This window comes from Prunus avium, chromosome 2, assembly GCF_965620075.1.
Source record: "Prunus avium chromosome 2, drPruAviu1.hap1.1, whole genome shotgun sequence".
Lineage (NCBI taxonomy): Eukaryota > Viridiplantae > Streptophyta > Magnoliopsida > Rosales > Rosaceae > Prunus > Prunus avium.
Genome location: NC_142285.1, coordinates 1,034,640 through 1,058,302, shown reverse-complemented (window position 1 = coordinate 1,058,302; position 23,663 = coordinate 1,034,640). Strand labels below are relative to the sequence as shown.

At 38.0% G+C, this 23,663-nt stretch overlaps 1 protein-coding gene and 2 pseudogenes across 2 annotated transcripts; all 3 read left to right on the top strand.

The window, feature by feature from the left end:
• The first annotated feature begins 237 nt into the window (after positions 1–237).
• On the top strand, positions 238–960 carry LOC148296207 (secreted RxLR effector protein 161 pseudogene; annotated as a pseudogene).
• Positions 961–1,989: 1,029 nt separating this feature from the next.
• LOC110746725 (cytochrome P450 71AU50-like) lies at positions 1,990–4,210 on the top strand (annotated as a pseudogene). Its single transcript, XR_015833390.1, has 2 exons — positions 1,990–3,024; positions 3,321–4,210. The product of XR_015833390.1 is annotated as a cytochrome P450 71AU50-like (transcript).
• A 4,508-nt stretch (positions 4,211–8,718) lies between these two features.
• On the top strand, positions 8,719–10,866 carry LOC110746723 (cytochrome P450 71AU50-like). The gene is made up of 2 exons (XM_021946959.2): positions 8,719–9,700; positions 10,000–10,866. Exons 1-2 carry the CDS (start codon positions 8,828–8,830, stop codon positions 10,612–10,614), a joined length of 1,488 nt encoding a protein of 495 aa, XP_021802651.2. The 5' UTR covers positions 8,719–8,827; the 3' UTR covers positions 10,615–10,866.
• Positions 10,867–23,663: the final 12,797 nt, after the last annotated feature.

Here is a 23,663-nt window from a genome sequence, read left to right as displayed (position 1 = left end):
ATCGTGCTGGTATATGTGGATGATCTAATCATCACTGGTGATGATGAGGAAGAAATTCACCGGACGAAGGAGAATTTGTCAGTTCGTTTTCAGATGAAAGAACTGGGACAACTCAAGCACTTTCTTGGGCTAGAGGTCGATCGCACACAAGAAGGAATATTTCTGTGTCAACATAAATATGCAAAAGATTTGTTGCAAAAGTTTGGGATGCTTGAATGCAAGCCAATCTCAACGCCAATGGAGCCCAATGTCAAGCTGTGCGCATATGAAGGCAAAGACTTGGAAGACACAACGATGTATCGACAATTGGTGGGTAGTCTAATCTACTTGACATTGACTCGGCCTGACATTTCGTATGCAGTTGGTGTGATGAGTCGATACATGCAAAATCCAAAGAAGTCTCATTTGGAAGCAGTACGACGAATACTGAGGTATGTGAAGAGTACAATTGACTATGGCCTCTTGTACAAGAAGGGAGAAGACTGTAAGCTAGTTGGTTATTGTGACGCTGACTATGCGGGAGATCATGATACTCGTCGATCAACTACCGGGTACGTGTTTAAGCTTGGTTCAGGAACAATTTCTTGGTGCAGTAAGAGACAGTCGACGGTATCTTTGTCAACCACAGAAGCTGAGTACAGAGCAGCAGCAATGGCAGCTCAAGAGATCACGTGGCTAACACAACTGATGAATGATCTACATCAACTGGTAGATTATTCAGTGCCGTTATACTGCGACAATCAATCGGCAGTTCGTTTGGCGGAAAATCCAGTCTTTCACGCAAGAACCAAACACGTGGAAATACACTACCATTTTATCAGAGAGAAGGTTCTGCAAGAAGAGATTGAGATGAGACATATCAATACAGATGATCAAGTTGCGGACTTCTTCACAAAAGGTTTGAACACAGGAAAGTTCGAAAATTTTCGACGACAGCTCAATGTGGTGCAAAGAATGTGAGCTGGTGTTGAGGGGGAGTGTTAAAATCAACACCAGCCCAATGACAGAACTCAGCCCAAGGAATTAAAGCCTAGAGAAGGAAGTCATCACTTGTACTAGACAATTATAGAAAAATCTGGAAAAGTGAAGGAAGTTCCACCGACCTAGTAACTAGTATTGTAATAGAATAATGTAGATGATTCTAGAAAGTTACATAGGCTATGTCGGCTAGGAATTATGAAAAGCTAAGCAAGTTGGCAGCCAAGTTGTAGCATGGAGAATAGTCTAGAAAGTAAAAGAATTATGTAGCCAAGGTAGTGGAATGGAGAGCTATGTCGGCTAGAACAACTATAAATAGGCATGAAGCCATGCATTGTATAACGAATCAAGAAGTGAAGTGTGTCAACAATAAGAGTGAGCTATAGAGCTAAGTAGTTCTAGTGAGAAGTGTGAGTGAAGTGAGAAAGAGTGTTTGTAAGAGTTAGTCTTTCCTTTGAGAGTTGTTTGTTGTAATATTTTGTGAGTCTAATACAAGTAAATTGTTTACTTGTTTTGTCTCCAACAAGTCTAAATTAGAGTTGTGTACTCTAAATTTGCTCAACAAACAGAAAATCAACTAGTTCCACGAAAAGGGCTTAAAATTGAGTTTCCTCTCTTCCGTTGGTAAAAGAAATATTTAATTTTGAAAGAAAAAAAAACATAATTTATCAAACACATGAAAGTTTTTCCTGAACTATGCAGTCAAAAAGTGTAATAGGTACACCATGTAACAAACACGATGACATGATCCGTGGTTTGGCCACGAAAGAACAATGGCCTTTGTTACTATGGACTACGGTTGATCTGTGGCCTTTGTCTGTTTTAAAGAGAAAATTACGAGATGAAAAAAAGACAGATAAAGGCAGAACAAAAACGCTATGTATACTGTATTGCTCCATAATAGAATAGAATTATTGGATAAGGACCACCTTAGGTTTGTGGTAGCTATTGCATTCTGGCATGTACTATTCAATCTTGCTGCTTCATTTGAAATGGTGACTTGGGATACTTTATGAATGGTTGTAGTGAAGAAGCGTGTGATGTTTGGATCTTCCACGCATCCTCATTCATTAAACACAACGAAACAAAGTATACAGAGAAGAGCATAGAGAGACTTCTCTCCTCTTAGACACACTCAGCTAGTCAACCATTTGAGCTCATCCTCAAAGAGCAATGGTTTGGATTTGGGCAACAATTGGGTTGCTTGCCCTTGTTCATATCCTACAAGCATGGTGGAAGAACAAGAAGAAGATGTTACCTCCTGGTCCAAGAGGTTTTCCCATTTTTGGAAGCCTTCACTTGCTAGGGAAGTTCCCCAACAAGGATCTTCATCGGCTGGCCCAAAAATACGGCGACATCATGTACATGCGATTAGGCCTTATGCACACCATTGTTGTCTCGTCTCCACAAGCTGCCGAGCTGTTCCTCAAAACACACGACCTTGTTTTTGCAAGTAGGCCACCACATGAAGGAGCAAAGCTCATCTCTTTTGGGCAAAGGAGCTTGGTTTTCTCTGAATATGGTGCATATTGGCGCGACACGAGGAAGATGTGCACCCTTGAGTTGCTCAGCAACCACAAAATCAACTCCTTCAAGTCCATGAGGAGAGACGCGATTGCTCTCTGTGTTGAGTCTATTCGAGCCACTGCCGATAATGGACGTGTCGCTGTTGATCTGAGTGACAATGTCTCATCTCTCAGCATGGTCATGAGCTGCCGGATGGTGCTTGGGAAGATGTATAAGGATGAGGAGTTTGATGCGAGGGGTTTCAGGTCTGTGATCGAAGAGGGCGTCCAATTGATAGGCGCCGCTAACTTGGGTGATTACATTCCTTTTATAGCTCCCTTCGACCTCCAAGATTTCACGAAGCGGATGAAGTCTGTTAACAAGGCGTTTGATACCTTCTTTGAGAAGGTCATTGACGAGCATATTCAATCTAACGAGGGAGAAAGGACTAAAGACTTTGTCGATGTCATGGTGGCCTTCATGGGATCTGAACAATCTGAATACCGAATCGAACGCCCTCATATCAAAGCCATAATATTTGTTAGTATACACAAAAACTTAGACATATAGGCATGGTGGCACTAAACACCAAATCGTTGCATCATTCTAATTCTTTTTCCTTCTATTCTAGCATTACTCGAAGTAAAACGAAATCATTTCTTTGAGACAATTTAACATGTCAAGGTTTAAGATTGTAAATCTGAACCATTTATTATGTGTAATTTTGTTTCAATTGATCTGTTATACATGTCCCTTTTGTTATTTATCATGCGTATATAGTTTCGACTATGTCTTCTACACCACATTATGTGAAAAAATGGCAAATTTCTTTGCAGGATATGTTGGTGGGCTCCATTGACACATCATCAGTTACGGTCGAGTGGGCACTGTCCGAGCTTATGAGGCATCCAAAGGCAATGAAGAAAGTCCAAAAGGAGCTACAAGATGTTGTTGGATTGGGGAGAATGGTGGAGGAATCAGACTTGGGGAAATTGGACTATTTGAGCATGGTAGTGAAGGAAACCATGAGGCTACACCCAGTTGCGCCATTGTATTGGTTCCTCATGCAGCGACTGAAGACTGCACCGTCAATGGCTACCACATACCCAAAAAATCGTGCGTTATCATAAACGCGTGGGCAATCGGGAGAGACCCGAGTGCTTGGAACGATGCAGAGGAGTTCATACCAGAAAGATTTGAGGGTAGCGATGTTGATGTTAGAGGAAATCACTTTCAGCTTATCCCATTTGGCTCTGGCCGAAGACGTTGCCCAGGAATTCAGTTAGGCCTTATTGTGGTCCAGTTAATGTTGGCACAACTTGTCCATTGTTTTGATTGGGAACTTCCGAATAACATGTTGCCAGAAGAATTGGACATGACTGAGGTGTTTGGCAAAACGGTTGCAAGGGCTAAACGTCTAATTGCTATTCCTTCCTATCGCCTTCACAAATGATCATAATCTGTCTGCAATGCCTCATTTCGTACTGTTGGAGAACTAAACCAGATATGCTTGATCATTGCATTCAAGAAGTTTTAATATGTATTAATTAGTGAGTCAGTTTTATGTATTAGTAGGATGATGAAGGGTCTTTAATTATGATAAGATAAGTCTCCCAGGAATGTAGTGTCTATTTGTGTTGTTTAGTTCTCTTCTCCTATATGTACTTGTAATATTTTGCGGTGTCGTTTATGTTTTTCTACTGTATACCACTCATGTAACGTGTTACATTTTTGTTTTCTTCACCTGAGAAAAAATTTATCAAAAAAATTAAATAAAATCGCGTTACTTAAGTTTAGGGTCTCTTTCTCCTTTGGTTTACAACTTGGATAGATTCTTGGAACCAGATACAAATCAGCAGACTTTTTTTTCTTTTTATATGTGCTTATGGTTAACTGAGAGGCCCAAGAGCAAATAACAACCCAACTGAAGTCCCAGGAGGACAGCTGGGGCCAGAAAAGACAAGCCCAGATTTTGTAAACATCAGGCACCCCATGTAAAATTCTTTCTGTAGCGATGTCAAATTCCTGCAGGGGTGTTCTTTTTGCTGCGGTCAAGCTGCCCCCCCAATGACTGAAAGAGCAACCCAAGTCACCATGTCTGTATAGTTAACCACGGAAAAAAATATATATATACATAAAACCACGGCAAGTAACATGTCTATTCAGTCACTACTACAAATTTGATCTCAAACAACACACCATAGCTAGGCGTATAGGGAAAAAAAAATAATAATGATGCCATAACGCATTAGGCATCGTTCACTAAAGTAACAGAGTCTTATGTATTTAAAGACTTCACCACTTGGTACTATGGATGACTTTTGTGCATTATAAAGTCTTTGTTTTTACCAAAATTTACGGAAAAAGTTATTAATAGGATAGTCAGATTCTTTGTTGTTAGATCGTCTCAAAGGTAGATTTAAAAACATATTAATTTGTTATAGTTTTTAAAAACAAATGAGGGCCGTATAATTTTTCTAGATTTTTAAGAAGTCACTACTACAAAATTGCTATAAAGCTACACTTCGAAGAGCAGGCATGCCTTTTTCGACCTCATTTAACAGGTCTTAGATGATGCAGGAGGCAGTGCAAAAGCTCCTTCTTTAAAGGAATTCAAGAAAAGCAAATCGAAATTATCATCGTCATCGGGAGCTCCGATTATAGTTTCTTACTTCCCCCATATATAATTCCTATCGTCCTCGGTTGTGATTGTGATTATTTTGCTGCGTGCAAGCAAAAGAAAGTTCTGAATTTGAGTATGCCTACTATATGCCTAGCTGAGGAGTATGGAGGAGAGTTGCTAGAGCCTCCAACTTTTTCCCTTTCCATGGTAGCACCACCTAAACACCAACTAGCGCCCTAGGACCTCTCTATTTGCATTAAGAGTTGACGCTCTGATACTGTTTACCTCTTTTCGGCCGGGTAGGCCGATTGAAGGAACTTTTGGTCCTTCTTCTTTTGGATGCGGGGCGTGCCACCACCAAGCCCCGAATTTGGGCTTGAATTGAATGTGAGTATATGGATGTGTTGCGCTTCTAACTTCTGATCAAACGATTGATCGGCCAAGCAAGGAACCTCCTCTTGGCCTAGGTTCTTTCACTTCCTCGGGCTCGAGGATGGTTAGGTTTCGTACGGATGTTTTTATGATTTTTAGGGTTTTAAGTAAAAATAATGCAATTAAAATAAATGTGCGTATAAACGTAAAGACAAGAATTGAAGTGCGATAAAGTAAATCAAAGCGATAAATAAAGCAATAATGAAAATAAAAGCGATAAAATAAAATAGACTTGAAATTGAACTTAATTGAAGTGCGATAACAATGAAAAGCAAAGCAATGGAAATAAACTTGAGTCTAAATGACACGAAAATATAAATTGAACAAGAATTGAAACTTACACTAGGAAAAGGAAGAACTCGCTACACTAGGTGCTTGAAAATAAAATCCTAAGTCTAGGGAAAGAAAAGTGCGAGACGAAAGATAGGTTTGTCTGTCTGATGTTGTGTGTCTTCTGTCTTCGTCGAACAAGGTTTATATAGGGCGCTCGTCAGCCCATGGGCTGGCCATTGAATGGCCAAATGTCAACTCTTCTTAAAAAATCTTTCCTTTCAAAGCCCTCCTAAATCCGTGGGATTGTATTGATTGAAATATTCTGACATGCTTGATTCTTCCTCCATTTGGAACACTCGGAGTTGCTATCACATTCCTTGATTTCTTTCCTTGCAAAGCCTTTGTCACGTGCATATAATCCTCCGAAAATCTGGGCTTGGATTGGTGGCTTAAACTTGGGCCTCCGATTTCTCTAATATTGCCGCCCATATAATATATATTGAATTTTCATATTATTCCATATATATATATATATATATATATATATATATATATATATGATAGAATATTACAATATATATATATATATATATATATATATATATATATATATGTAGGTATAAAATGGGATAAGGAGGGCTTTAGAGTTTCAGCCGCCACTTATGCACATTCATCTATTCATATGTGCCTATATAGATATATTATATAATCAGGTCTAGCTCCCAAAAATCCGGCCGCAAACAAACCCAAAGTTTGACCCTTCACATTCCAACATCTCGGCCGCCAAGTTCCAATAGCCCAAACCCCTTTTAGCTTCCAGCCATATTCATTCCATATATATATATAATCAGTTTTAAGCCTAGAGACCTCCAGCCCAATCTGTGGTATTTCAAATGTAGCCGCAACTCTCCAAAGCTCCAACACTTCCAAGTTTCAACCACCAAAACTACGGGACTTCAGTCCAAAAGATCCAGTCGCAAAAACCACTCAACACCCGGCCGAGATATCCAACAATCCTGGCCGCCAAAAACCCGGCCGAGATCTCCAACAGCCCCGACCGTGAGCTTTAGCCATTCCAGCCGTACACTCCAGCCACTATCGAACTGCCCGGCTACATCTCGTAAGGCCCGGCCTTTTCTGGCCGTGCCCCGCAATTTTGCAAGCCCGGCTTGCCCAACGAACCCCGGCCACAATTCTTCTCGTGCCCATTTTTCCTAGCTCCATCCGGCTGCAAGTTTGTGCAACCCGGATTGCTACGGCCCCCAAAGTTCAACGGCTGCCCAATTCCGCAATTGAGAAGCCCGGCCGCATCTCCTTGTCTGCCCGGCCAATTTTCATGCTTTCAGAAATTGCCCAAGTTAGGTGGATTTCTACCACCCCTAAACAGATACCAATTGAAATTGTTACTTAGGTGAAAGGGGTAAATTTAAAGCTTACTCAAACAGATTGTTAACAACAATAATCAAATAATCTTGGAGACAATATAACTAGTCAACAACTAGTCATAGGCCTATGAACAAGTAAGCAAAACACATAAGTAACCCAGATCAACAATTAGCACCTGCAAACCTAGAAGAATTCTAGTGACAACCTAGGCATTCAAAAGGACCCATCAATCTAGGCATCCCCTGTGCTAGCAACAACTAAAGTATAGAGTGTGTGAACATCCATTCAATCATAATAGAAATACTTAGTAGATTATGACTAGTCAACAGTCAAGAACATTAAACCCAGAAAATTGTTCACCCAGAAACCCACCATTGGGAAAAACTGGGGGTCATCATCCAACTAGGCAATCCACTAAGAAAAGAAGGTTCTTACAAATATTACAACCACAAGCTCAAGAATCCTAGGTCTATTTAGGAAAAGCTATACCTCTTTGTGCAACCTTCTTCTCCAAGCTTAGAAAGAACTAGCAGCTAGTCTTTCATGGAATTGGCAGCTAGTCCATCATCTCTTTCACTCCATGACACCAGCGGCTTAGCTCTCAAAGAACACATGAAGGCAACTGTAGATTCTAAGGAAAAATTGATTTATTTAAGAAACCATTCTTAAAGAAATTGATTTGAGAATCTGACCTAGATCTAGATGAGAATATGATTGACTATTCTAGATGCATATCAAGCGCGGAATTTGTTGATTTTCAACCTTTTTTCTTCCAGATAAGGAAATCATATTTTGTCTATCCAGGGAAACTCCTCATTCAAGTTTAAAACCCAAGTCTCCAAGTTGTAAGATCATGTACAAGGGCCGGCGCATGCCCAATGTCGGTGGTCAGAATAAGTAAAATAAGGTGGTGTATAAACAGAAACTTTTAGTTTGTAATTTTCTATTTTCTATTTTTATTTAATTTGGAGAAAGGAACAATGCGGGCCAAGTTGTAACACAATTATAGCTTACTAGAGTTATCCAATTCAATCCAAATTAATTGTAGGCACCAAACGTGGTATATAAATCTGACAAGTTTGACACAATGGGTCTTGTAAAATTTGAGTTGCAGACAAATTGGCCCCAACTTTGACCAAATCCTTTATTAGAATCATAGTCCAGAACAAATTGGCCCATTTAGTTATTAAAAAAATAAAAAAAGCAAAGGCTTGCACCTGTTGGGGTGTCATAGTGATGATGATGAGGTCCACATCATCATTCCATTGTCCTAAAGAGAAAATTATGAGATGCGAAAAAGACACAGATAAAGGCAGAACAAAAACGCTATGTATACTGTATTGCTCCATAATAGAATAGAATTATTGGATAAGGACCAACTTAAGTTTGTGGTAGGGTAGCTATTGCATTCTGGCATGTACGATTCAATCTTGATGCTTCATTTGAAATGGTGCCTTGGGATATTTTATGTATGGTCGTAGATGAAGAAGCGTGTGATGTTTGGATCTTCCACGCATCCTCATTCATTAAACACAACGAGACTAAGTATACAGAGAAGAGCATAGAGAGACTTCTCTCTTCTTAGACACACTCAACTAGTCAACCATTTGAGCTCATCCTCAAAGAGCAATGGTTTGGATTTGGGCAACAATTGGGTTGCTTGCCCTTGTTTATATCCTGCAAGCATGGTGGAAGAACAAGAAGAAGATGTTACCTCCTGGTCCAAGAGGGTTTCCCATTTTTGGAAGCCTTCACTTGCTAGGGAAGTTCCCCGACAAGGATCTTCATCGGCTGGCCCAAAAATACGGCGACATCATGTACATGCGATTAGGCCTTATGCACACCATTGTTGTCTCATCTCCACAAGCTGCCGAGCTGTTCCTCAAAACACACGACCTTGTTTTTGCAAGTAGGCCACCACATGAAGGAGCAAAGCTCATCTCTTTTGGGCAAAGGAGCTTGGTTTTCTCTGAATATGGTGCATATTGGCGCGACACGAGGAAGATGTGCACCCTTGAGTTGCTCAGCAACCACAAAATCAACTCCTTCAAGTCCATGAGGAGAGACGCGATTGCTCTCTGTGTTGAGTCTATTCGAGCCACTGCCGATAATGGACGTGTCGCTGTTGATCTGAGTGACAATGTCTCATCTCTCAGCGTGGTCATGAGCTGCCGGATGGTGCTTGGGAAGATGTATAGGGATGAGGAGTTTGATGCGAGGGGTTTCAGGTCTGTGATCGAAGAGGTTGTCCAATTGATAGGCGCCGCTAACTTGGGTGATTACATTCCTTTTATAGCTCCCTTCGACCTCCAAGGTTTCACGAAGCGGATGAAGTCTGTTAACAAGGCGTTTGATACCTTCTTTGAGAAGGTCATTGACGAGCATATTCAATCTAACGAGGGAGAAAGGACTAAAGACTTTGTTGATGTCATGGTGGCCTTCATGGGATCTGAACAATCTGAATACCGAATCGAACGCCCTCATATCAAAGCCATAATATTTGTTAGTATACACAAAAACTTAGACATATAGGCATGGTGGCACTAAACACCAAATCGTTGCATCATTTTAAATATTCTTTGTCCTTCTATTCTAGCATTACTCGAAGTAAAACGAAATCATTTCCTTGAGACAATTTAACATGTCAAGGTTTAAGATTGTAAATCTGAACCATTTATTATGTGTAATTTTGTTTCAATTGATCTATTATACATGTCCCTTTTGTTATTTATCATGCGTATATAGTTTCGACTATGTCTTCTACACCACAATATGTGAAAAAATGGCAAATTTCTTTGTAGGATATGTTGGTGAACTCCATTGACACATCATCAGTTACGGTCGAGTGGGCACTGTCCGAGCTTATGAGGCATCCAAAGGCAATGAAGAAAGTCCAAAAGGAGCTACAAGATGTTGTTGGATTGGGGAGAATGGTGGAGGAATCAGACTTGGGGAAATTGGACTATTTGAGCATGGTAGTGAAGGAAACCATGAGGCTACACCCAGTTGCGCCATTGTTGGTTCCTCATGCTGCCACTGAAGACTGCACCGTCAATGGCTACCACATACCCAAAAAATCGCGCATTATCATAAACGCGTGGGCAATCGGGAGAGACCCGAGTGCTTGGACAGATGCAGAGGAGTTCATACCAGAAAGATTTGACGGTAGCGATGTTGATGTTAGAGGAAATCACTTTCAGCTTATCCCATTTGGCTCTGGCCGAAGACGTTGCCCAGGAATTCAGTTAGGCCTTATTGTAGTCCAGTTAATGTTGGCACAACTTGTCCATTGTTTTGATTGGGAACTTCCGAATAACATGTTGCCAGAAGAATTGGACATGACTGAGGTGTTTGGCATAACGGTTGCAAGGGCAAAACGTCTAATTGCTATTCCTTCCTATCGCCTTCACAAATGAACATAATCTGTCTGCAATGCCTGATTTCGTACTGATGGAGAACTAAACCAGATATGCTTGATCATTGCATTCAAGAAGTTTTAATATGTTATTATATTGAGACTTTTCTTATTCTCTTTTTTAATAAGCTCATGTATTAATTAGTGAGTCAGTTTTATGTATTAGTAGGATGATGAAGATGTCCTTAAATAGGTATGTTACCAATGTTATTTGGGAACTGAATTTAAATGAAAGAGCCTATTCTCCCAAGAATGTAGTGTCTATCTGTGTTGTTTATTTCTCTTCCTCCTGGACAAATCTCCACCGTTCGTCATTGCTCTCCCGGCAGTAGCTGTGGCACCCTCCATCTCTCTTTATCTCTTCTTCTTCTTTGTCTTGTGAAGTTGTAGAGATACAAACACAACATGGTTTTGCTGAGTGCTCGGCTTTCTTTTATACCAACGAGTACCACTCGGCTTCTTCCTCATGATAATGACTATATTAGCCATGCTGCACTTCAATATATTATATTGCAAAGTTGTGCATGGGCAATCCAGTCATTTCGGTGTCTATTATATATTATAATAAACATATAATAAGAGCACTTCCAGCCTAATAATAGTAGAAAGAAGAATAAAATGTACAAGGATTTGGTGTTAAAAGTGAAGAGAATTGGTTGGTATTTATAGAAAAAAAAAATTCCGTATCTTTTTAGTTTTTTTTTTTTTATAATTTGATTTTGTTTCATTTTTTTATTGCACAAAAATTGGCTGCCGTTGGATTTGAGGAAAAATTCTGATCGGACAACCCAGAACTCGACACGTGGCAGAGTGGGACTGTAGCGCTGACGTCATCGTGACATCAGCTTGCCCTCGTTTTGGACCTGGGGCTAGACTTGCCCTCGGGCCAGCCTAGTTCGCTGGGTCCCACTGCTTGCCCGGGCCAAGTTTTGTTGCTGGAAACACGATTTTGGGCTTGCCCCCCAGCCCTCCCCTTGGCTGCATTGCTGGAAATGCTCTAATGCAAGTGAAGTAATAATCAAAGTGCATGGGGTCTACGAAATTAAAGGGTAAGAATCATATGATATATTAGTGCATGGTGTGGTGGCTGGCTGCTGCTGCATAACTACAAACATCATGTCCAACTGTACGCTTTCTTGTCCTTTTTCTCAATGAAATTAAAGCCAGTATTTTTCTTATTTATTTCATTGTTAATGAATAATGACAGGGTTAAGTGACCAATTAATTAGGTGGTGGTGATTATAATGGGTTATTTTCTATGAAATACAAATACAAATACTTGTAATATTTTGCTGTGTCGTTTATGTTTTTCTACTATAACGCGTTACATTTTTGTTTTCTTCACCTGAGAAAACATTTATCAACGTGGATAGATTCTTGAAACCAGACACAAATCAGCCGACCTTTTTTTTCTTTTTATACGTGGTTATGGTTAACTGAGAGGCCCAAGAGCAAATAACAACCCAACTGATGTCCAGGAGGACAGCTGGGAGCAGAAAAGATAAGCCCAGATTTTGTAAACATCAGGCACCCCATGTCCAATTCTTTCTGTAGCGATGTCAAATTCCTGCAGTTGCTGTTCTTTTTGCTGCAGTCAAGCTGCCCACCCAATCACTGAAAGAGCTACTCAAGTCACCATGTCTGTATAATTAACCACGGCAAAAAATATATATACATAAAACCACGGCAAGTAACATGTCCTTTTCTATTCTGTCACTACTACAAATTTGATCTCAAACAACACACCATAGCTAGGCATATCGGGAAAAAAAAAATAATGATGCCATTACGCATTAGGCATCGTTCACTAAAGTAACAGAGTCTTATGTATTTAAAGACTTCACCACTTGGTACTATGGATGACTTTTGTGCATTATAGCGTCATTGTTTTTACCAAAATTTACGGAAAAAGTTATTAATAGGAGAGTCAGATTCTTTGTTGTTAGATCGTCTCAAAGGTAGATTTAAAAACATATTAATTTGTTATAGTTTTTAAAAACAAATGAGGGCCGTATAATTTTTCTAGATTTTTAAGAAGTCACTACTACAAAATTGCTATAAAGCTACATTTCGAAGAGCACGCGTGCCTTTTTCGACCTCATTTAACAGGTCTTAGATGATGCAGGAGGCAGTGCAAAAGCTCCTTCTTTAAAGGAATTCAAGAAAAGCAAATCGAAATTATCATCGTCATCGGGAGCTCCGATCATAGTTTCTTACTTCCCCCATATATAATTTCTATCGCCCTCGATTGTGATTGTGATTACTTTGCTGCGTGCAAGCAAAAGAAAGTTCTGAATTTGAGTATGCCTACTATATGCCTAGCTGAGGAGTATGGAGGAGAGTTGCTAGAGCCTCCAACTTTTTCCCTTTCCATGGTAACACCACCTAAACACCAACTAGTGCCCTTGGACCTCTCTATTTGCATTAAGAGTTGACGCTCTGATACCAACTGAAATTGGTATTTAGGTGAAAGGGGTAAATTTAAAGCTTACTCAAATAGATTGATAACAACAATAATCAAACAATCTGGGAGACAATATAACTAGTCAACAACTAGTCATAGACCTATGAACAAGTAAGCAAAACACATAAGTAACCTAACTCAACAATCAGCACCTGCAAACCTAGAAGAATTCTAGTGACAACCTAGGCACTCAGAAGGACCCGTCAATCTAGGCATTCCCTGTGCTAGCAACAACTAATGTGTAGAGTGTGTGAACATCCATTGAATCATAATAGAAATACTCATAAGATTATGACTAGTCAACAGTCAAGAACATCAAACCCAGAAAATTGTTCACCCAGAAACCCACCATTGGGAAAAACTGGGGGTCATCACCTGACTAGGCAATCCACTAAGAAAAGAAGGTTCTTACAAAGATTACAACCACAAGCTCAAGAATCCTAAGTCTATTTAGGAAAAGCTATACCTCTTTGTGCAACCTTCTTCTCCAAGCTTAGAAAGAACTAGCAGCTAGTCTTTCATGGAATTGGCAGCTAGTCCATCAGCTCCTTCACTCCATGACACCGGCGGCTCAGCTCTCGAAGAACACATGAAGGCAACTGTAGATTCTAAGGAAAAATTGATTTCTTTAAGAAACCATTCTTAAAGAAATTGATTTGAGAATCTGACCTAGAGCTAGATGAGAATATGATTGACTATTCTAAATGCAGATTTTAACCCTCAAAGCAGATTTCAAATGCAATTTGAAAATCTCATTTTGAAAGAAACATCCCTCACTTAGAGAAGAGTTCCAGAGCAAAAATGGAAAACTCTCAAAACCTTTTTCTAAGCAAGTGACAACTCAAAGGCCCTTTGCTCTCATTTTACCCTAAATAGGCAGGTTAGAGAAAAATGCACATGGCAGCAAATAATTGGACTAGCAAAAACAAAATTCATTAAAAAACACAGTTGGAGACACTTGAGAAAGCAAATGAGCTGGATGTCCAAATGTTACACAAATGATGACTAGTCATACTTAAAATGCTTTCTAATGAATGTAATGCAGAATTTGTTGAAGAATACAAGTCCCACATCAAAAACTTGGCTAAATAAAATACAAGATATAATGAATGGTTCCACTACTAATATCACCAAGGCCTTTTGTGATAAACCCCCACACCTATTGAGCTTTGTAGATGGTTAAGTTGGGGACAATACTGGTGTTGCTAATAGTGGGCCGCTGACCCGTCTTTTTGAAATTTAACATAGTATCAGAGCGAGTTGAATGACTGGACCTAAAATATTTGGCCTTTACCCTTACCCTATGTGGTGTTCACATGTTGGGCTTGATTGTTTACCCTTACCCTTTACCCAATACGCGGTGTTCACGTGTTGGGTTTGAATGTTTGACTCCGATGTGGACTTGGCCCCACGTGTGGCCAACTATGTATGTCACATCCATGGATCGGCTCCGCCGTAGCACGATATTGTTCGCTTTGGGCCCCCCTCTTTGCCCTCACGGTTTTGTTTCTAGGAACTCACGACCAACTTCCCAGTGGGTCACTCATCCTGGGATTGCTCTAGCCCCAACTCGCTTAATTTCAAAGTTCTCATGACTCCGAAGCCAGTGAGCTCCCAAAAGGCCTCGTGCTAGATGGAGGTGAGCATGTATATACAAGGCACATCACCCCCTCTCCGTTGGTCGATGTGGGATCTTACAATCCACCCCCCTTAGGGGCCCGACGTCCTCGTCGGCACACTCGCACCACATGGTAGAGTGGCTCTGATACCAAATTGTCACATCTCGGGATCGGCTCTGCCGTAGCACGATATTATCCGCTTTAGGCCCCCCTATTTGTCCTCACGGTTTTGTTTCTGGGAACTCACAACCAACTTCCCAGTGGGTCACCCATCCTAGGATTGCTCTAGCCCCAACTCACTTAATTTCGGAGTTCCCATGACTCTGAAGCCAGTGAGCTCCCAAAAGGCCTCATGCTAGATGGAGGCGGGCATGTACATATAAGGCACATCACCCCCTCTCCGTTGGTCGATGTGGGATCTTACAATGTAGTGGTCCCATGTGAGGGGGCGCATTGAAGAATATAAGTCCCACATTGGAAACTTGACTAAAGATATAATGAATGGTTCCACTACTGATATCACCGAGGCATTTTGTAACAAAACCCCACACCTATGAGGCTTTGTAAGTGGTTAAGTTGGAGACAATATCGGTGTTGCTAATAGTGGGCCACTGACTCATCTCTCTGAAATTTAATAGAATTTACCTTTGCCAACCTTTGATTTTGTTGAGTCATTGATTATCACAGCCATAGAAAAACAACTAGGTATAAAATTAACCTAATCTAATAACCACGATGATGTAAGATATGGGTGAATTGAGAATTTAGGTAGTTTAGCAGAAGCAAAAACAATGGAAAACAGAAAATAGAACGAACAAGGATAGGTCTGGAATCACTCCAGGGGTTTGGCTTCACACCAAGTAGTCTCCAATCTCTGGAAAATAAACTTCTCTTTATATCTCAACAACTCAACTCCATAATGAATTACATGACATGGGTATTTATAGCAAACTAAAACCTAAAGACAATATGATAAAAATCCCTTGCTAAAATAGAAATTCTAACCTAAATAAATAGGAAACTTAGAAATCCTACTAAAATTTGGAAAACTTAATTTTTTTACTAAAGTCTAGAAAACTTAGAGAACAAGTTAGAAATTAATCGCATGAATAAAAAATTGTCAGATTTAAAGACCACATTAAATGATTTCCTCTTCCATCTCATTCTTTTGTAAACCCTAATGGGTTTGACAAAGATGTCCTCATCACATGAGCTTGGGTATACATTACATGACCTATAATTACAAGGTTGTCAAAGAGCCAAAAGAAAAACTAGCTAGAATACAACTCAACAAAAATTATTCTTACCAACATTAGAGCGATTCCACCGGATAGCCCAGCCAGAGGCTGGGGGTGGGGTGGGGGGGGAAACAAAAACCCAGTTCCAGTGAGGAGCCCAAACCCGGGCTGGGAGTGGGACCCACGAAGTTGGGTTGGCCCGAAGGCAAGTCTCGCTCGAGCTCCAACCTGAGGGGGAGGTGATGTCATGCCCCATGTGGCGCGTTCTAGTGCTCTGATGGGTTTTTTTTTCCAAATCCAGTGGCTGAGCTTTTTTTGGGCAAAAAAAATTCGAATAATTATTTAAAAATTCACCCAAAAGTTCTGAACTGTTTTTCTATAAATACCTACCATTCTTCTTCATTTTCAACACAAAATCCTCTTATAATTTCTTCTCCTTCTATTATTTTTCATTTTCTACACAAAATTTTCAACACATTCAATACATCAAACAAAATATAATTAAAAGAAATCTTATCCGAAATATTCTCAAAGTTAATTCTTTAGGTTTTAAAAACAAAATATTATCCGAATTAATTATTGAGGTAAAAAAATTTGTGAAAAAAACAAAAAAATGAATAGTAATTGCCCTTAGCCATGGCAACGGGTGGAAACACAAAATACTATTTGCAAGGGCAACTACTATTCACGTGAATAGTGGCTGCCCTAGCTCCCCCTTGCCATGGCAAAGAGCAAATGGGTGGAGTTGCTCTTATGTAGTGGTCAAACCCAGGAAAAGAAATTGACATAAAGACAAAAAAAAATTACAAAAAATTAGACAAAAAAAGAGGCATGAGAGGCTGGTAGGTAGGAACCACACCATTTGAAAATATGACAACAGGACATGGTTGAATAGACACCTAGGCTACATACTTTATTAAATGGTTCCTGTAAGCTAATGTTGGTGCCTAATATATACAAACTTTTATGATATCATCTCATGTTACCACATGTAGCTACCTAGCCTAGGCATCTTTTGACCTGAATTTTCTCATCTTCATCACTTTCTCCGTTGTTTGGAGAAACAGAAACCAGGTCTTGATTGGGCAATATAAAACGTTAATTATTTCTTACTCGATGAAAGAAAAAAAGTATTGAAAAAGGAGTGCAAGTAGGAAAATGAAGTATAAATTTAAGAAAAGCGAATGACCCACTAGTGTAGTTGTTTGGAGCATTGCTCCTCCAGAAAAGATCCTGAGTTCGAGTCCTATCTTCTGTGTAATATGTGTAAGTTTAATATATTATCGCCCATCTAAATAGAAATCCTACAGAACAGTCGACCAAATTATCAAGTTAAGCTGGGCAATCTCTGCTTTGTAGCAACAAAACGTGGCATCATGGAAGTTGCAACCTTTTTGGTCGTCTAAAAAGAATTCAAAGCATCAATACCAAGAAAATCCCAAGTTCGATGAATGAATTAATTGCCTAATTACTTGTCATCCAAGTTCGATGTAGTCAACAAAATCCCACTATTCTCATCAAACAAACGGTTATCACATCTTTAATCTCTGGCCCTCTACAAAACTCTCTCAGCTATATTTTCCTCTGCTGAAAAACTACCTGAGGAACTGTTTTTTCCAATACAAGAGAGAGGCAGTTTTTGAATATAGACTGATTAATGGCTTTCTTCTCAGCTTTTTCGAATTGCTTCATGCCGTCGTTGTCATCACAACGGGTTTCCGATGATGCTGGAGGCTCTTCTGAAGTGAAAGCGTCAAAGGAATCCAAATGCAAATCAAAGTCTTCATCAGAAGCTCCATTAGTAGTCTCTTACTTCCCCAGTAACTCTTATCTATCTCGCTTGTGATCATGTATATTGGTTGTTTTATATCTCTCTCGCTTGTGATCAAAATCATGATCAGAAGAAGCTCCATGAGTGAAGAACGTTGGCAATTATAGCGACCGCCGACCAAGAATCGAAAGGATGATTGAAAAATATCTGGAGTGGAAACAGGGGGGAGCCACACTTTAGGGGCACGAAATGGCTGTGCCTCCAAATTCCAGTATTTCATGTAAAAAACTTTAAGACGTGTAATTGTGAGGAAAATATTGAAAAATTTATATTGTTGGCACCCATTGATAAATCTGTACTGCTCTCCTTTTATTTTAGTCTAGAATTTTCACATTGCTTCTCTAATTAATTATTTTTATTATAAAGCAAACAAAAAAAGGATGTCAAATAAAATAAGCTAAACAAAATTTCTTGCTTGATGTTAACTTGAAATTTCAACACTGGTCAAAGAGGCCACGTGCATTATATGAAGGAACACAGAACCATCGAGATGTATAATTAATGAATATATATGGTCTTGAAATCTTCCTTGGCCTCCAAGATAATTGACAAACTCTCATTTCTATTTCGCTATAAATATTGGACAACATAGCAACTTGTTGAAAACTAAAAACTTGAGTAATTGAAATAATAATTGGAAAAGTATATCTTATTAACAGAAGCTTTAAAGCTGAGCTTATATAGCCTTACAAAGAAACTAATGCAGAAACTTAAGCAACAAACAAACCCACATCTAATATCTCTAGACTAAAAGGGATTCCCCTATAAACTAGGATAACAAACAACACTACCTCACGTCCCTAACAACTAGGGATTATTAACAATTAACTTGACTAATTCAATTAAAACATAAATACTTAAAAAATCCTAACACTTTCCTTTAAATTGAACTCCATATAAATATTCAATTACATCAGAACTTGAACAAACATCAAGGAGACCAGGCAGCTTCTCAAATGGCTCAAGCTCAAAAGGCTTTGTTAATATATCTGCAATCTGATCCTGACTCTGACAATGAATCAATTCAACAATGAAAACTTGCGAGCACTGGATCAACGAAAACTGTGGGTGTTCATCATTCTTAAAATGCTCCAATCCTTTAAACTTGCGAGCAAGTTCAACCTGTTCAACATGTAATAAGTGGTTAACAGTGAAAGCAACGCATAACAGAAAAAATGAGGTTACTAGAAAGGCAACCTGCTCTGCTAACTCCATTTGTTTTTTGTCCACCATAACAGAAAAAATGAGGTTACTCGGTCCATTGCCTATTTTTCTCCATTGCATTTGGATGGAGGTATTGTACATATTAAGTCATTTGAGCTATTGCTTGGGATTTTCTTTTCAATCAAAGCTTCGACAAAGGAAGTCATTCTCGGTAATGACAATGGCCAACTTCATGAAAGGGCTGTGGATGAGAAGGATAAGAAGGAGAAATACGTGAAGTTTCTTTTTGAACTATTAGAACTTCCAGAGGCTTTTATGAGTTTGCAGGTAATCTTTGTTCACCTTTTCTTATGGGAAATTAATTCTGACAGAGTTGCACCAATTTGTAACTCTATGCATCATCATCTTTATCTCATTCTTTCTGTGCAGATGGAAACTGCGACCATTCTCAATGGAACTAGATACTATATAATGGCTGTAACTCCTACACGACTCTATTCTTTTACTGGTGTTGGATCGCTGGAAGTAAGTTTGGCTCTAACACCTATTCTTGTGTTGGATTTATTGAAATTGGGTAACATCGGCATAGTGAAATTGTCAATTATATTCATTGTTTCAATTTTCAAAAACATATGTGCATGGTTCCAAAAATTTCTACTTTAGTGGGAGTGTGCTACGATTTACAGTAGATAGCGACAATCATGCACTGGTTGGAGGTTGTACCATAGTTCTGGGTTCAACTATTTGCAACAAAAACCAGCATAAAAGATGTAAGATTTTTATTTCAACAAAAAAAAAAAAGATATAACATTTGTATTAAAGTAAGGACATAAATATGTAGTAGCTCGCCAAATGGTGTTTGGAGATGGCGACGTAGAGTTGCATGCTGTTGATTTTAGACTAAGGAAAGTTAGTACATGGGTGATCTAAGGGTTTCACTGTTTCACAGGTCTATTATCCTGTTGTATTCTTATGCCTAGAACAGATGGTCATGTTAAATTTACATTGCTTTTTCTCCTGTTATATGTTGTTAATCATTTCCAGTGACAACATATTTGTTTGTCTTACAGTCCCCTGTTTTTCCTGATTCCAACTTGTTCTGCATTTCTAGAGTGTGTTTGTTGACACTAATAAAGTTATTTGCAAGATGAGATACAAAAATTTCTTACAATTTTTTTTCTTTGAATTATTGTCCATAAAATGAAATTAAAAAAATCACTTTATGATTTGCAAAAATTTGTGATGTACTGTTTCCTGTCGTTCTTATTGCCATTTTTCAGTGAACTGCATTTCTATATCAAGCAAAGGAGAGCGGTACATTTTGCATGGCTTTCTGGTGCTGGTATCTGTCACGGTGGTTTAAATTTTGGGGCACAACATAGGTACATGACGTTCTTTTCTTCCTTGTCTAATGGTACCGTCTGTCTAAATTCTGATCATTCTGGCTACTGGGTAGTTTTGTGGTTGGCTTGCTTTCCTTGATATATCTAATGATAGTCCACATAAAAACCTTCTCGTAGTATGGATTTTTGGAAATCTTTTGGGCAGTTCTCCCAATGGAGATGAAAATTTTGTGGAGAACAAGGCTCTTTTGAACTATTCAAGTTTGAGTGAGGGTGCTGAATTGGTGAAACCCAGTTCTATGACAGTTTCAGAATTTCATTTCTTGCTTCTTATCGGGAATAAGGTTAAGGTATGCATATATTAATTCTCTGAATGACTTTTTTCTTGTGATCAGTGCTGTTATCTTTATGCTCGTATTGGGTATCATGTTCTGAACTACTGCTGGTGCTAAACATTAGGTTGAATGAAAAAACCTATATGCTGTGCCCTAGAAGGTGGTTTTTAAGTGTTCACATAAAACAGCCTAAATACTGCACTTGTCCTCTCCTTTTAGCTTCCAGACTTGTTTTATGAGTGAAAATGTTTTGAAGGTTGTAAACAGAATAAGTGAGCAAATTATTGAGGAACTTCAGTTTGATCAAACACCTGAGTCAGTTTCAAGGGGTGTCATTGGATTGTGCAGTGATGCCACTGCTGGGTTGTTCTATGCATATGATCAAAACTCTGTATTTCAGGTTTGCTTCTTTTGATGACTAAATATTTTCTGGATTTAATTCAGTTTGCATCAGACAGTAAAATTTTCCATTTATGCTTCACTCATTGAGCTTACAATTGTCTGTTTAAATATGAAAGCTGTTTCGGCCAAAAAAAAAAAAACTATGAAAGCTGTAAAGTACCACATATTTGTATTGCCAATTAGTATCTTTTCAATGAACAGCTATATTATTAACCATCAGTAACATTCAATGTGTGTCCCTTTCCGTTGTACCACACTCTGATTATTCAGATCTCATATTTGAAGGATTCTGAGAATTAGCCAAGATCTTTTTTATGAATAAGTACATTAGTAACCATTAGTAATATGAAAACATGTTGTCCCTTCTGCAAACATAGCAACTCTGTACAAATGAACCAACACACCCCTGTCTCCCTAGTTTAATATGATGCCCCCATGTTATTCTCCTGCATACATCATTTAATTTGTTTAACTGAGATTTAAATATGGTTCTTCAATTTGAACTTGTGTTAAACATATAAACCTCACTGTAAAAAGCACAATGAATCCTTCCCCTGCCACTGCTCTGTTAATATGTTGTTTTATTTCTATTTTATGGCGGAGAACAAGATACTTCATAAACTTGCCCTGTCTACATACACTCTATCTTTTCATGATCTCTAGTTCTCAAGGTCCCTCTTATTCCAACTTAGGAAAGAAATTCAGGGATGGCGTTGGTAACACTATGAAGAAGCATGAAAAAAATTAGAAATTCCACATCGAAAATTCACACTCCTATTAAGGTGTTTATAAACAAAGCACAATGATGATTTACTAAGTGCAGTTAACATTGGAGAGTTGGGTTAACGGGCTTGGTTTTGTGCTTGGCTTCCATTAATAATAATTAAATTAATCAAAGACTTGGGCCTTGGGCCTTGGGGCTCTTGGGCTCTGGGGAAGTTTAATTAAGACACCCAAGAGAATTATTTGTATAATACGTGAACTTTGTGAGAATTACTGAAAGTTTTGTAAAAAAATATGTGCATTAAGCATTAGAAATACGTATGTACATGTACAATACGACTATTGTACGTTTGCTTTTTAAAACATAGTAGACGTGTATAGAATACGAATGTATTATTGAAAAATACGTACATACATATGTGTATATATACATATATAAGACTATATTTTAAAGAAATTAATTTTATATTTTTTATAAAAATTTTTAAAAAAAAAACATAAACACTTCTCCCGACGAAATTTCGTCGGCATAGGTCTATGCCGGCAAATAGTTGTCGGATTAGGTTTCTCCCGACAAAATAACCTGTGCCGACGAAATTTCGTCGGGAGAGGTCTTTTAAAAAAAATTAAATATAAAATTACGATGTTTAGGTTAATTAATTTTTAAAAATTTTATTTTTAGAAATCAAACAATATATTTGACTGATTTAATTAGTTAAATTAGTAATTATATTTTAATTATCATCTATTTAGTGAATAATTAGTATTAAATATTTTAATTAACTTCATGAATTATATTACTTAATAAATAGTAATTCAATTTTTCTTTTTCTTTTTTTTTCCTTTAATATTCACTAAGTAAATAATAACTAAAACATAAGTAATAATCAAAGTAATTAAGAAAGAGAAATACATATTATGCTACTTAAAGGCTCCGTAAAATCGTATAGCCGTGCGGCTATACTGTTGAAAAGAAAATTATAAAACTGAGTATAGCCGTGCGGCTGTACTATTTTTATATATGAAAAAAGAGCACCCCAGTCATTAAGCGCCACGTGCCACGACAATTCTACTTTAAAAAAAAAAAAATTAAAAACACAGAGTATAGCCCAGCGGCTGTACTATTTTTTACTTTTTATTTTTTTTAAAAGGACCCTCCAACGATTAGACGCCACGTGTCACTATACTATTTTTGGAAGAAAAACATCGTAGTATTGCCGCACGGCTATACTATTCTAAAAGGTCTATCTATACTATTTAATATATAAATTAAAAAAAGAAAAGAGGACCCTCCAAGTTTCATTAGCTTGTACTTTATAGATATTAATTTGCTAGTTTCAACATATCCAACGTAGATATTAATAAGTAACTATCTAATATTTTAGCATAATTTTTATAACATATATTATTCGTATTTAATAATATGTGAGAATTATTTGTATAACACGTGAACTTTGTGAGAATTACTGAAAGTTTTGTAAAAAAATATGTGCATTAAGCATTAGAAATACGTATGTACATGTACAATACGACTATTGTACGTTTGCTTTTTAAAACATAGTAGACGTGTATAGAATACGAATGTATTATTGAAAAATACGTACATACATATGTGTATATATACATATATAAGACTATATTTTAAAGAAATTAATTTTATATTTTTTATAAAAATTTTTAAAAAAAAAACATAAACACTTCTCCCGACGAAATTTCGTCGGCATAGGTCTATGCCGGCAAATAGTTGTCGGATTAGGTTTCTCCCGACAAAATAACCTGTGCCGACGAAATTTCGTCGGGAGAGGTCTTTTAAAAAAAATTAAATATAAAATTACGATGTTTAGGTTAATTAATTTTTAAAAATTTTATTTTTAGAAATCAAACAATATATTTGACTGATTTAATTAGTTAAATTAGTAATTATATTTTAA